We start from the raw sequence: 15,268 nt of genomic DNA, 5'->3' as shown, positions 1-15,268 counted from the left end.
GGCAATGCCTTGACCAATCAGGGTCAAGCTGCCTTGTTTAAATTTCAAACAATGCTTAACTGTCAGTCACCATCAGTGGTGCATTCTCCATGGCAAGGCCACGCCAACCAATCAGCGCTCTCTTCACATACGGTATAAATTATTGTTTTCCATTATATTGGTATTCTTGCAAGTGTCCTGATGAGTGCAAGACAAAAAGCTTAGACATCTCTTTTTTCAGCAATACTCAAGCTCTGTGCTATCAAACAACTATTTTCATATTCCTTGATCCAGTTAGTGCCCAAAAATCTATTGATCCCAGCCTTGAATTTACTCGAGGACTAAGCATCCATAACCCCATGTGAAGAAACTTCACCTCATCTCAGTCATAAATGGCTGACCCCTTATCCTGAGACTGTGCCCCTGTGTTCTAGATTCCCCAGCCAGGGGAAACAATCTCTCAGCATCTACTCTGTCAAGCTCTTTAAGAATGTTATATATTACATAATGAGATCACATCCCATTCTTCTAAATTCCAGAGAATATTGGCTCTATCTCTCAAGGCTGGTTTTTTTTTAAATCCTAGGTCTGCCACAAAGTTGATACCCCTCAAACAGGCCCCATCACAAGATCAGTTTAAAGACAAACCTTGTAATTGTGTCGCTTCTTTCGTGGCTTCAGTGCACTTTATGGAAACACATACATGTGCAAAGCAAGCTCCTACAAACAGCAGTGTGATGGCCACCGAATAATCTTGTTTATTGATGTTGGCTGAGGAAAGAGTGTTGGCCAGGTCATATGGTGAACCCCCCCTGCTCCTCTTTTTTTAAAAAAAAAAGTAATGACCCTGGGATTTTTTACACCCACCTGAGAGGGCAGACACAAGCATAGAATGGTTCCAGCCCTGAGGGAGGCCATCTGGCCCATTGTGTCTGCCTGCTCTCTGCAAGAGCGACTCAGGTAACCCCAATCCCCCGTAGCCACGCAAATTTTTTATCTTTAGATAATTGCCCAATTCCATTTTGAAAGCCACGATTGAACCTGCCTCCACCACACTCTCAGGCAGTGCATTCCAGACCCTAATCCCTCGCTTGTCACCATTGGTTCTTCTGTCATTCAACTTAAATTGATGTCCTCTGGTTCTCGACCATAGTTTCTCCATATCTTCTTTGTCCAGATCCCACCATGATTTTGAACACTCCTATCTCTCCTCTGAACCTTCTCTTCTCTAAGGAGAACAGCCCCAGCTTCTCCAAACTATCCATGCAATTAAAGTTCCTCATCCCTGGAACCATTCTCGTGAACCTTTTCTGCACCCTCTCTAATTCCTTTGCATCCCCCTAAAGTGGCACCCAGAACTGGAAACACTACTGCAGTTGAAGCCAAGCAAGAGTTTTATAAAGGTTCATCATAACTTCTTTACTTTTGTACTCTACACGCCTATTTATAAAGCCCAGTATTCCCTACGCTTTACTAACCATTTTCAACCTGTCCCCCTGCCTTCAGTGATTACGGCACATACACCCCCAGGTTCCTCTGCTCCTGTACCCCATTTAGAATTGTATATTTTATTTTATATTGCCTCTCCTCATTCTTCCTACCAAAATGTATCACTTTATAGTTCTCTGATTAAATTTCATCTGCCATTCCACCAGCTTGTCTATGCCCTCATGAAGTTTTCCTCATAGTTCGTAATACTTCCAAGTTTTGTGTCATCTGCAAATGTTTAAATTTTGCCTTTGTACACCCATGTCTAGGGCATTTAATATATATCATGAAGAGCAGGGGTCCTACCCCTGGGGGACTCCACTATAAACCTTCTTCCAGTCCAAACAACCATTCACCACCATCTGTTTCCTGTCACTCAGCCAATTTCATGTCCATGTTGCTATTGCCTGTTAATGGAATGCAAACTATATTAAGATACACAGGTGAAAGGCATTGTTTAACTAAGTACCTGAAGCACTTGTAAAGAGAGATTGCTGGGATACTGGAGCTGGTAGGTAGGAAGCAGACTATGTAATGCTGTATCTTGTAAATAAACCTCTTAAGAAAAGTATTAGTGGCTAGTTTCTGGCCCCTTTTACTCCATGAGCTCTAACTTTGCTGACAAGCCTGTTATGTGACACTTTATCTAACACTTTTTGGTAATTGTGTACACCATGTCAACTGCATTACTCTCATCATCACCTCTTTGTTATGCCAACAAAGTGTGGGGCTTTGGTTTGATATCTCGTCCAAAGACAGCACTTCTGACAATGCAGCACTCCCTCAGTATTGCCCTGCGAGTATCAGCCTGGATTGTGTGCTCAAGTTTCTGGAGTGGGACTCAAACCCACAACATTCTGACTCAAAGGAAGAATCAGTATCCACTGAGCTGGAGATGAGACTGTGGGTTTGGAAAATCACTTATAAAGTAGCCAGAGGTAGTCTCGCCGGGGACGTTACTCTGAGGAACATGGTTAAATATTAACAAGCTGTGCTTTCCTGCAGCCAAGCCATTTATTCATCTCAACACCCGTCAGCTGAGCAGGATTTACCCAGCGGGTTTAAGAACAGACTCCTCCAACTACTCTCCACTTGATATGTGGAATGCCGGCTGTCAGATTGGTAAGACAATTGTGGATAGCACATGCGTTCAAACAAAGCTGTTGTTATGTCTAATAATAATGAAATAGATGATTAACTGAGCATTATCCTCTCTCCCTCCCCCTCCCCCCCACACCCCCTGCCCCACTCACACTTTTTCTCTCTCTCTCTCTTTCTCCCACTCATTCCCCTCTCTCTCCCGCTCACCCCCCCTCTATCTCCTGCTCACCCCTCTCTCTCTCCTCTCTCTCTCACCCGCTCACCCCCTCTCTCTTTCTCTCTCTCTCTCTCCCGCTCACTCTCTCTTTCTCTCTCTCTCTCTCCCCCGCTCACCCCCCCTCTCTCTCTATCTCTCCACCGCTCTCTCCCTCTCTCTCCCGCTCAACCCCCCCTCTCTCTCTCTCTCTCTCCCCCGCTCAACCCCCTCTCTCTCTCCCACTCACCTCTCTCTCTCTCTCTCCCGCTCACCTCTCTCTCTCTCTCTCTCTCTCTCTCACTCACCTCTCTCTCTCTCTCTCCTCTCTCTCTCTCCTTTCTCTCTCTCTCTCTCTCTCTCTCCCAATCACACCATCTGCAGTGGCCCTAAACTTCCAGACCCCAGGGCAGGAGATGGACATCAACCAGGGGAAATTTTTTGATAATGGTTTGTCTGGTTATAATCTGAAGCCAAAGTTCTTGAGGGAAAAGAAGATAAGCTTTGATCCAAAGAACGTTCAAAAGGGTGCTTGGCTAAACCGAAAGAAGCTCCATGTGATGGTAAGAGAGAGCGTGACTTTGATGTAACCCTTTGAAGACTGATATTGGTCCAACAGGGTACACGTTAGTATGACAGGGCACAGCGGCCACAGCGCTATCTCCCGTATGCTTCCCTGATTTTGACGCCATTACCGTGGGTGCTCAACCAGCCAGCTCTATCTTGCTGAGGAGAGACTCATGGTTACCCTGTCCTCGTGATGCAGTAACTGCATGCTGAAAGACCAGACGTACACTGCTGGTTGTGATTGGCAGTTTTGAATCTGAAAGCCCAATCCTAAAATGTTGGAGCAGGTATACATTAGGCCTGGCGTGTCACTAGTGAGTTACCAAATTGTTTCTCCACCTCCACTCACTTAGCAGCACCGACTGCCAAAGAAACAGCCGGGCTGACAGCTAGCTTAGTGGGTAAAGGCAGCCACTGGCTGTACCTTTATAGGAGTATGATAGCTGAGTGCTTAAGTTACTGGACTAGCAATCCAGAGACCTGCATTTATAATCTAGAGGCCTGACTGCAAATTCCACCATGGCAACCAGAGAATTTAAATTCAGTTAATTAAATCAAATCTGCAATAAAAATCTGGCCTTGCTAATGATGCCCATGAAACCACCAGATTGTCATTTAAAAACCCATCTGGTTCTCTATCGTCATTTAGGCAAAGAAACCTGCCACCCTATGAAAATCAGAAATGGGAGCAGGAGTAGACCCATACAGCCCATCGAGCCTGCTGCACCATTCAATATGATTATGGCTGATCGTCGTCCTTAACTCCACTTTCCCACCCGCTCCCCGTATCCCTTGAGGAGTTACGGTGAAATTCCTGATTCACTGTTCTATCAAATCAGCTGCTGATGTGCTGCCTAAGTGTTAAAACAGCAACTCCCTGGTCCTCACCCACTGGCTCCTTGTTTCCCGCAGGTTATCTCTGCCCAGCAGCTTCCAAAGTCGAACAGGCAGAAGCTTAAATCAGTTGTGGATCCTCTTGTGACTGTGGAGGTCTTTGGGGTCAGCAACGACAATGAGTCTAAAATAACAGAACATATTCCCAACAATGGTAAGAATGAGGGTCACAATAACAACAGCACATGGAGTACAGCTGTACAGTCAGGGCTGGATACAGACCTTATTTACACACCATTGCACAGCCAGGGCTAGATACAGATCCCTTATATACAGCACTGTACAGTCAGGGCTAGATACAGATCCCTTATATATAGCACCGTACAGTCAGGGCTAGATACAGATCCCTTATATATAGCACCGTACAGTCAGGGCTAGATACAGATCCCTTATATATAGCACCGCACAGTCAGGGCTAGATACAGATCCCTTATATACAGCACTGTACGGTCAGGGCTAGATACAGATCCCTTATATATAGCACCGTACAGTCAGGGCTAGATACAGATCCCTTATATATAGCACCGTACAGTCAGGGCTAGATACAGATCCCTTATATATAGCACCGTACAGTCAGGGCTAGATACAGATCCCTTATATACAGCACTCTACAGTCAGGGCTAGATACAGATCCCTTATATACAGCACTGTACAGTCAGGGCTAGATACAGATCCCTTATATATAGCACCGTACAGTCAGGGCTAGATACAGATCCCTTATATACAGCACTGTACAGTCAGGGCTAGATACAGATCCCTTATATACAGCACTGTACAGTCAGGGCTAGATACAGATCCCTTATATACAGCACTGTACAGTCAGGGCTAGATACAGATCCCTTATATACAGCACTGTACAGTCAGGGCTAGATACAGATCCCTTATATACAGCACTGTACAGTCAGGGCTAGATACAGATCCCTTATATATAGCACCGTACAGTCAGGGCTAGATACAGATCCTTTATATACAGCACCGTACAGTCAGGGCTAGATACAGATCCCTTATATACAGCACTGTACAGTCAGGTACAGACACCGTACCCTTTATACATACCATTGTACAGTCAGACTTTATACTGACCCTTTATATACAGCAGGGCTGAATGCAGACAGGCATTTATTGCCCATCCTTGTTGCCTCATACACATGGTTACTTCAGATGGCAAAGAATTGGTGTGGGCCTGGAGTCACTTATAGACTGGGTAACGTAAGTAAGGCAGATTCTCGTTCGTGAACCTTTCATAGTTTTAATGAGCAGTCTGAAAGCTTCACAATCACTTTTACCAATTATGATTTTTTTTTGGTATTAACAAATATATTTATTTTGAAACTATTTTCAGATTCTCACCTGACGGTGGGATTCAAACCTGTTTCCCTCAGTTACAGGCTTGTTTTGTGCTCTCTCTTTGTATCTTTCCAGGGTTCAACCCCATGTGGAATACAACTTTCCAGTTTAACATTTCCGTCCCTGAACTGGCCTTTGTTCGATTTGTGGTCCAGGACTATGACATGTCCTCCAGGAATGATTTCATTGGACAGTTCACACTGCCCTTCACAAGCCTGAAACTAGGTAACGTATGTGGTGGGCCCTCTTTAACCAAATCAGATGGGGATGGCACCCCCCGACTGCTATGGAGACAGACCAAAAAGCAACGCAGTCTGAGGGGCAGCAGATTCCCAATGGTTCAGATAGTGAGAACCAGCTCACCTTCTCTCACCAGCACAGTGGCATCCGGCCTACCTGAAAACGAAGTCAGACGCGAGGGCTGCGAATCGCAGTGATTCCGATATGAGGAGGGATCTCCTAGCTGAAGAATTTCCAACCCCCTTCCCCCACCTTCCCAAAATTATTCTCACTTGTAGTCATTTGGTAGCACAGAACTTGAGTATTGCTGAAAAAAGAGACACATCTAAGCTTTTCATCTTGCACTCATCAGGGCACCCCATATAAGGGGAAAACAACAATTTATACTGTATGTGAAGAGAGTGCTGATTGATTGGCAAGTGGCTTTGCCATGGAGAATGCACCACTGATGGTGGATGACAGTTAACTGCCGAGCATTGTTTGAAATTTAAACCAAACAGCTTGACCCTGATTGGTTCAAAGCATTGCCCTGAGAAATGAATCAGCGAATGGCTGTCACTTATTTTGTTTAGCTGAAACAGGCGCAATGTGTGTACATGTTCTTTCTGTCTGCAAAGAACAGGGCCCTGTGTGTTAACATATGTAGCTTCCAGCCCATGCAAATGTTCCACGTTGCGAGCCCCACTGACAATCTTAAATTGGCTGCCAGCTTAATTTTGCCCGTTGCGAACAGCGGCTGGGACATGCTTTTTGATACGATCCGCCAGTCTTTGGGACGTACGGTCTATATATCCAGCATCACACTGGTACTGAAATTCACACACCGCATTACTCATTTGTGTGATAGGCAGACTATCCTTTTGGTAGGATACAGACATATACCCAACCAGCCCGTAGTTGCAAAACTCAAAACACAGTGTCCAACATTTAGATGTGACTCTGCGATTAGACAACATTTGCTGAATAATCCTCAACGTGCCAAGAATTACGCTGACAACCAATTTAAGATTATCAGTTGGGTTCACAGCGTGGCACATAGCCCTGTGCTGGGCCCCTGTTCTCTGCCGACAGAAAGAACATTTGCGCCTGTTTCAGCTAAACAAAATAAGCGACAGCCAATCGCTGACTCATTCCTCAGGACCATGCCTTGACCAATCAGGGTCAAGCCGCCTGCTTTAAATTTCAAACAATGCTTGGCAGTTTAACTGCCAGTCACCATCAGTGGTGCATTCTCCATGGCAATGCCACTTGCCAACCAATCAGCACTCTCTTCACATACAGCAGAAATTGTTGTTTTCCCCTTCTATTCACTTCTTGCAAGTATCCTGCTGATTGCAAGACAAAAAGCTGAGACGTGTCTCTTTTTTTCCCAGCAATTTTCACTTTCGTAGGATCGCACAATGCAGTAGGAAGCCATTCGACCCATTGTGCCGGTGCTGGCCCTTTTGAAAGTGCTGTCCAATTTGTCCCACTCCCCCTCCAAAGCTTCCCCCAGAGGCAGAGCAATTTTTTTTTCCTTTTCAGTTATTTGTCCAATTCTCTTTTGGAGCCTTAGAGCCATTGTGGCAGAGAGAAGGGGACCCATTCAGGCGGACGATCCATGTTATTATTGAATCTGCTTCCACCGGTCTTTCAGTGCATTCCAGTATCTGAGGCAGGAGAGCTACCAGCTACCCCTTGGCTGATAAATCACTGTGTTAACGCAAACTTTCCACTCATCTACCCTCTGGCCTCTTCTTTTGCCAATTGACTTAAAATGGTTGTGTTGCTTCAGTGGAGAGTGCTCCCACCCAGCAAGGAGCTGAACCAAGAAGGTGCCCGAGTCTGGACTGCGCCAACCCGATCTCAGCCATGTTTCTAGATAGTAAGCTCTGCATTTGGTCTCAGCACCCGTCACCACCCCTTCCTGCCTTGGCCGGAGAGAGGAGAACTCATATCTGGGGGGGGGTCCACTGACTCTGTTTCTGACCCTCCCTCTTGCCTCCCCCAGTATCTGGGCCAGAGCAAGGGGGAGCTGATATGTTGGGGTCCAGTGGCTGCAGCAAACAAGTGCTCTCCTGTGATGCCTCTGATAGTTGAGCAGTCTGTCAGCAAGTGCGGGGCGACTGGGGAAATTGTCGACAGAGGCCCACAATAGCTTTGCTCGGTTTGCAGAGCGAGAGAGGGGTTTTTGAATGAGAGGAGAATGATGGAGAGAAGGTGTGAGTGGGAGAGGAGGGGTGTGGAGAGGAGAGGGTGATGGAGCGATTGGATAGATTTTTGGTGGGGTAATTGGGAAGGAAATGGGGCAATGGGGTTTGGAAGGGGTAATGAGGAGGGGGTAATAAAGGTGGTGGGGGGGGTGGTGGGGGGGGTGGTCAGACCCGCTCCAGCAATAAATCAGTGAGAGTCTGTGGAGCAGGCAGCAAATGTTTGGTCCTTTCGTGGGGTGACGCCATTTTCTCTTTGCTGAATGTCCACAGGCTATCGACACATCCACCTACGGTCAGAGGATGGACATCACCTTCCCCCCGCAACACTGTTTGTTCACGTTATGATCGAGTAAATCTTCACAACCTCTTCCAACTAAACCCTGACGTTCAGACTGAATCAGACAATCCCTGAACTGAGTCGGGGTGAGGAGAGTGGTGGGGGTGGGTGTTGGTGGGGGGTGGCGGGGGGTGGTGGGGGGGGGGGATGAGAGGAGAGAAAGAGGAGAGGGGAGAGAGAGAGAGTGAGAGAACAGGGAGTGGGGGAGGGGGAGAGGGTGGTGGGGGGAAGAGAGACAGAAAGTGGTGGGGGGAAGGAAGAGAGTGAGTGTGGTGAGGGGGGGAGAGTGTGGTGAGCAGGTAGAGAGAGAGAGTGGGGGGGGAGAGAGAGTGGTGAGGGGGGAGAGAGAGTGGTGAGGGGGGAGAGAGTGTGTGGTGGGAGAGAGAGAGTGGTGAGGGGGGAGAGAGTGTGTGGTGGGGGGAGAGAGAGAGTGGTGAGGGGGGAGAGAGTGTGTGGTGGGGGGAGAGAGAGAGTGGTGAGGGGGGAGGGAGAGTGTGGTGGTGGCGGGGGAGAGAGAGGTGAGGGGGGAGAGAGAGAGAGTGTGGTGGTGGTGGGAGAGAGAGAGTGGGGGGGGAGAGAGAGAGTGTGGTGGTGATGGGAGAGAAAGAGTCGGGGGGGAGAGAGAGAGTGTGGTGGTGGTGGGAGAGAGAGAGGTGAGGGGGGAGAGATATTGATGTGGAGAAATTAGAAAAGATAGGACAGAAGGGCAGAGAGAGGGGAAGGTGGGGTGAGAGAGTGGGTGGGAGGGCAGGCTAAGGATAGGGGGAATGGAGTGTCAGTGGGTGGGGGGAGATGGAGAGGGGTAGGGGACAGGAGTCAGTTTGCACAACACAATCGAATATCTGGTTTCTTTCCAAGGAGACCCCGGAGATTTCAATGCTGCTGCGCGTTTCGCCAAATACAATTTCTACCCTTTTTTTAAAACCTTTTTAAAAAAATGTCTCTACATATTCCAGTTTAATAATCCAGATAGACAAAGTGAGGATGAGAAAAGGGTTGTGTTCACTCATCAAATGTCACCTGATTGGTTGGGGATATTCTCTGTCTACAGCTTCAGTTTTATTAAAGGAACTCACTCTACCCGTCACTTGTCCTATCTTTTTATAAGAGACTGATTTGCATCTATATAGCACCTTTGACAACCTCGGGACTTTGCAGGCAGCGATGTTCAATTTTGAAGCAGAGTCACTCTTGTAATGTGCACACAGCAAGATCCCACAAACAGCAATGCGAGAATGACCAGGTTATCCAGTTCTGAGTGATTTTGGTTGAGGGATAATTATTGACCAGGACACCAGGGAGAACTCGTCAATGCTTTTCTTGGAAATCGTGCCGTGGGATCTTTCGCACCCGCCAGAGAGGGCAGAGGGGCCTCACGTGACAGGAACATGGGGAGCCTGGTGTTGCATTCTCAGGCCTGGGCAGATAGGTGGGGTCTTGGGGAGGTGGGGCTGCTGGGGGTGGGGGTGGAACTACTGGTTATGGACAGTTGGGATTGAATCCCATTTTCCTATCTGTAGCCCAAACCCAGAAGCACGAGAACAGACCCGAGCCTCCAGAGTAGCTCTTTACACCCACTGTCCTCCCAAGTCTTAGAGACTCCTGCAGACATGAGGGATCAGATGAAATGGAAGGAAAGAGTTGCGTTTATCAAGCACCTTCCACATCCTTTGGACATGCCAAAGCACTTCAAAGGCAATGAAGCACTTTTTAAAGTGTAGCCACTCGTATAATGTAGGAAACACAGCAGCCAATTAGCACACAGCAAGATTCCACAAACAGCAAATGATCAAGGGTTTATGGTGGAGGTGGAGGGACAAATAGTAATCGGGACTCTGGGAGAATTCTCCAGCTCTTCTTCACAACGATGTCAAAATACGAATCCTTTCTACCTCCACCTGGGAGGGCAGACAGGGCCTGTGTTTAAACAGCTCATCCGAAAGACTCCCTCAGTGCTGCACTGGAGTGTCCACCTGGATTTTTGTGGTCAAGCCTGAAAGCGACTTGAGCCACCAGTCAGTGAGAGCATATTGCAGAGCTACTGAAGAGAGCAGCTTATACAAGTAACAGCATGAAAACACTCCACAGTTCCCTCTCTCGCTCTATGTCCTAAAAGTGCTGCCTCTTTGCTGGAGTTTAGCTCCCCTGGTGCTGTCTGCCCTCTAGTGGACTTGCTTTGCATTTCAACCTCCACCACTTAGCCCGAATTCTTCACTTGGAACAGATTCCTGGAGAGTCTTGCCTGGGTGATGTGAGCACTGACCTCCCTAGAGGTTCACCATATGCTTTCTTTACCAGTTAATCCACCTGTCCTGCCACCTTCAGGGACCTGTGGACATGCACACCAAGATCTCTCACTTCCTCTACCTCTCTCAATGTCCTCCCATTTATGGAGTATCCCCTTGTTTTGTTTGCCCTGCCCAAATGCATTACCTCACACTTTTCCGGATTTGATTCCATTTTGCCACTTTTCCACCCACTGAATCAGACCATTGATATCTTTCTGGAGACAACAGCTATCCTCTTTGCTATCAACTACACAGCCAATTTTTGTGTCATCTGCAGATTTCCCAATCAAGCCTCTCACATTTAAGTCCAAGTCATTAATTATTTTTTATTCATTCATGGGATGTGGGCTTCACTGGCTGGGTCAGCATTTATTGCCCATCCCTAATTGCCCTTTGAGAAGGTGGTGGTGAGCTGCCTTCTTGTACCGCTGCAGTTCATGTAGTGTAGGTACACCCACAGTGCTGTTAGGGAGGGAGTTTCAGGATTTTGACCCAGCGACAGTGAAGGGTCGGCGATATATTTCCAAGCCAGGATGGTGAGTGACTTGGAGGGGAGCTTCCAGGTGATGGTGTTCCCATGTGTCTGCTGCCCTTGTCCTTCTAGATGGTAGTGGACATGGGTTTGGAAGATGCTGTCGAAGGAGCCTTGGTGAATATGTACAACAAATGGCAAGGACCCCAACACTGAGCCTTGTGGAACACCACTAGAAACCGCTTTTCATTTACAAAAGCATCCATTGACCATAAAAACATAGAAAATAGGAGCAGGAGAAGGTCATTTGGCCCTTCGAGCCTGCTCCACCATTCAATATGATCATGGCTGATCCTCTATCCCAACGCCATACTCCTGCTTTCTCTCCATACCCCTTGACGCCTTTGGAGCCTAGATCATTACCATTTGTTCCCTATCACTGAACCAATTTTGGATCTAACTTGCCACCTTCCCCTGTAACCCATGAGATCTCACTTTCCTGACCAGTCTGCCATGTGGGACCTTGTCTCCATGTAGCCAACATCCACTGCACTCCCCTCATCAATCCTCCTTGTTACTTCCTCAAAAAATTCTATTAAGTTAGTAAGACACGATCTTCCCCTAACAAAACCATGCTGACTATCCCTGACCAATCCGTGTCTTTCTAAGTGACAGTTTATCCTGTCTCTCACAATTGTTTCCAATAATTTACCCACCACCAAAGTCAGACTGACCGGCCTATAATTTTCTGGCCTATCCCTCGCACCCTTTTTAAATAATGGTACAACATCCACAGACCTCCAATCCTCTGGGATCTCACCTGTATCTAGTGAGGATTGAAAAATGATCCTCAGAGCATGCGCTATTTCCTCCCTGGCTTCCTTCAACAGCCTGGGATACAATCCATCCAGCCCTGGTTATTTATCCACCTTCAAGGATGGCAGACTCTCCAGTATTTCCTCTCTCACTATGTATCTAATATTTCACACTCCTCCTCTTTAACTAGAATGTCTGCAACATCCCTCTCCTTAGTGTAGACAGAGACAAAGTACTCACTGAGAACCCTGCCCCTTTTTTATTTCTGAGCCCAACCCATATGGCCTCATTTGATGCTTCATTTAGTATATCATCCCTCCTCACAGCTATAATTGATTCTTTCACCAATAATGCTACAGCCCCACCTTTTTTATCCCCCTCTCTATCCTGCCTGAAAACTCTATATTCAGGGATGTTGAGCTGCCATTTTTGCCTCTCCTCAAGCCAGGTTTCCATTATAGTGATGATATCATGTTGCCACGTGTCCATCTGCACCCTCAGCTCATCAGCTTTATTTACTACGCTCCTTGTATTTACATATATATCTTTTAACACTGCCAAATTCCTGTGCTGTACACTTTTTAACCTGTGCTGCTTCTGTCCTTCAGAGTCACCCACTAATTCCCCACCTCCTGTACCCTGCTCTGAATTTGCCCTCTGGTTCCTACCCCTCTGCCAAACTAATTTAAATTTCCCCCGACCTGCCAAGTGCACTAGCCAATCTCCCTGCGAGGATATCCATTCCAGCCCTGTTCAGGTGTAGACCGTCCGGCTTGTACAGGTCCCACCTTCCCCTGAACCGGTCCCAATGCCTCAGAAATCTGATGCCCTCCCTCCTACACTAGCTTTCCAGCCACGTGTTTATTTGCTCAATTCCCCTGTTTCTGTACTCGCTTGCACGTGGGACTGGGAGTAATCCTGAGATTACCGCTTTAGAGATCCTGCTTTTCAATCACCTTCCTAGCTCCCTAAAGCCTGCTTTCAGCGCCTCATCCCCTTTCCTACCCAAGCCATTGGTACTAATGTGGGCCACGACCTCTGGCTGATCACCCTCCCCCAGAAGGATGTCCTGTAGCCGCTCAGTGACATCCCAGACCCTGGCACCGGAGAGGCAATATACCATCCTGGAGTCACGTCTATGGCCACAGAAACGTCCGCCTGTTCCCCTAACTAACAAATACTCTGTCATTATTGCTCTTGCACTCACCAGGACAGATTCACAAGAATACCAAATCGCAAAGGGAACAGCAATTTATGCTGCATCAGAAGAGGCTACTGATTGGTTGGCAAATGAACTTTGCATAGCAACGCCTCTACCAGAATGCGCCAAGCTTTTGTTTACTTGCCAACCTTTATTTGCCCTGTGAAAGGGCTCAGCAAGCCACTCAGTTGTATCAAACCACTAGAAAGTCATTAAGGAATGAAACCGGGCGGACCTAGGCATTAACCTAGGCACCAGAAATAACAACGGCAATCTCAGCCCTGCAAAGTTCTCCTTGCTAACATCTGGGGGCTTGTGCCAAAATTGGGAGAGCTGTCTCACAGACCAGTCAAGCAACAGCCTGACATAGAGTCACACTAATGAAACCTACTTTACAGATCATGTCCCAGACACCACCACCATCATCCCTGGTATGTCCTGTCCCAACAGCAGGACAGGCCCAGCAGAGGTGGCGGCACAGTGGTATACAGTTGGGACGGAATTGCCCTGGGAGTCCTCAACATCGAGTCTGGACTCCAAGACGTCTCACGACATCAGGTCAAACATGGGCAAGGAAACCTCCTGCTGATGACCACGAACCGTCCTCCCTCAACTGATGAATCAGTGCTCCTCCATGTTGAACACCACTTGGAGGAAGCACTGAGGGTGGCAAGGGTGCCGAATGTACTCCAGGTGGGAGACTTCAAAGTTCATCACAAAGAGTGGCTCAGTAGCACCATTACTGACCGAGCTGTCTGAGTCCTAAATGACATAGCTGCTAGACTGGGTCTGCGGCAGGTGGTGAGGGAACCAACAAGAGGGAAAAACATACTTGACCTCATCCTCACCAACCTGCCTGCTGCATTGACAGTATCGGTAGGAGTGACCACCGCACAGTCATTGTGGAGATGAAGTCCCAGCTTCACATTGAGGATACCCTCCATAGTGTTGTGTGGCACCACCATCGTGCTAAATGGGATAGATTTTGAACAGATCTAGCAACTCAAGACTGGGCAACCATGAGGCGCTGTGGGCCATCAGCAGCAGCAGAATTGTACTCAAACACAATCTGTAACCTCATGGCCCGGCATATCCCCCACTCTACCACCACCATCAAGCCAGGGGATCAACCCTGGTTCAATGAAGAGTGCAGGGGGGCATGCCAGGAACAGCACCAGGCATACTTAAAAATGAGGTGTCAACCTAGTGAAGCTACAACACAGGACTACTTGCGTGCCAAACAGCATAAGCAGCAAACAATAGAGCTAAGCGATTCCACAACCAATGGATCAGATATAAGGTCTGCAGTCCTGCCACATCCAGTTGCGACTAGTGGTGGACAATTGAACAATTCACTGGATTAGTGTTATGGCACAGCGGCTGGTAAATGCTAAGCTGCTCAAATCCCAGAGGGAAACTTGAAACTGTCGACACAACCGTTTTGCAATTTGTATTTTATTTCGAGATGCATGCCTTGAATTCAATAATAATAAGTCCACTGAGATGCGGGGGCTTTTTACAATTAAACATTAATTAATAGTAGAAAAGATTTTAAGCACACACAAACAGGTCTACAAATTACTATTATAATAACTCCTAATTCCCTAATTAACCTGAGTCCCAGTTACAACAGTAAAGCAAAATAGATTTCAACAGACCCAGGCAAACGATACCCTGGACAGTGATATTTACAGTGAGTTTTCTTAGCTTTGGTTCCTGTAGGCAGCAAGCAACTTAATGCTGGAAACTTTTCATACTTGTGTTAGCTCTTAGAATGCCTTCCTCCTTACGCACAACCTCAACTCCTTCATAATGTAAATTTTTAATGTAAATTCCATTGTTACAATGTGTCTTTGCAACTTTTTCCCATAACATAAATCTTCCATAGTACTCATATTATCAGCAATCTTTGGGAAAAATAAACACACTGTTTGGCTTAACTTCTTAGGGCTAGGTGTAACACTCTTTGAAATTCAAACTACTCTAGTTTATCTAAAAATGCAAATGTTCCTCACACCTCTCATTCTAAAACTTCAGCCCATGTTTACGTATTAGCATTTCAAACCTAGCTTCTCTTTTGATAACTCAAAAGCTCCAGACCAGCTGTCTGCAATTCAACTAAAACCCCCTCAAACACGTCACACACAGGAACT

General features: G+C 47.0%; 1 protein-coding gene across 2 annotated transcripts in view; it reads left to right on the top strand.

Moving 5' to 3' along the window:
- Positions 1-8,447, top strand: part of plcd1a (phospholipase C, delta 1a) — a 122,472-nt gene extending 114,025 nt beyond the window's left edge. For both annotated transcript variants that reach the window (XM_078536451.1, XM_078536445.1), the window contains exons 11-15: positions 2,473-2,589; positions 3,146-3,324; positions 4,241-4,376; positions 5,645-5,794; positions 8,272-8,447. In XM_078536451.1, the coding sequence (XP_078392577.1) occupies positions 2,473-2,589; positions 3,146-3,324; positions 4,241-4,376; positions 5,645-5,794; positions 8,272-8,354 (665 nt within the window). In that variant the 3' untranslated portion in view covers positions 8,355-8,447. The remainder of the gene's footprint in view (positions 1-2,472; positions 2,590-3,145; positions 3,325-4,240; positions 4,377-5,644; positions 5,795-8,271) is intronic.
- The last annotated feature ends 6,821 nt before the right edge of the window (positions 8,448-15,268 follow it).

The sequence above is a fragment of the Cetorhinus maximus genome, chromosome 3 (assembly GCF_964194155.1).
Source record: "Cetorhinus maximus chromosome 3, sCetMax3.hap1.1, whole genome shotgun sequence".
Classification (NCBI taxonomy): domain Eukaryota; kingdom Metazoa; phylum Chordata; class Chondrichthyes; order Lamniformes; family Cetorhinidae; genus Cetorhinus; species Cetorhinus maximus.
The sequence above is the reverse complement of the archived record's forward strand: the minus strand, read 5'-3'. Positions and strand labels throughout refer to the sequence as shown.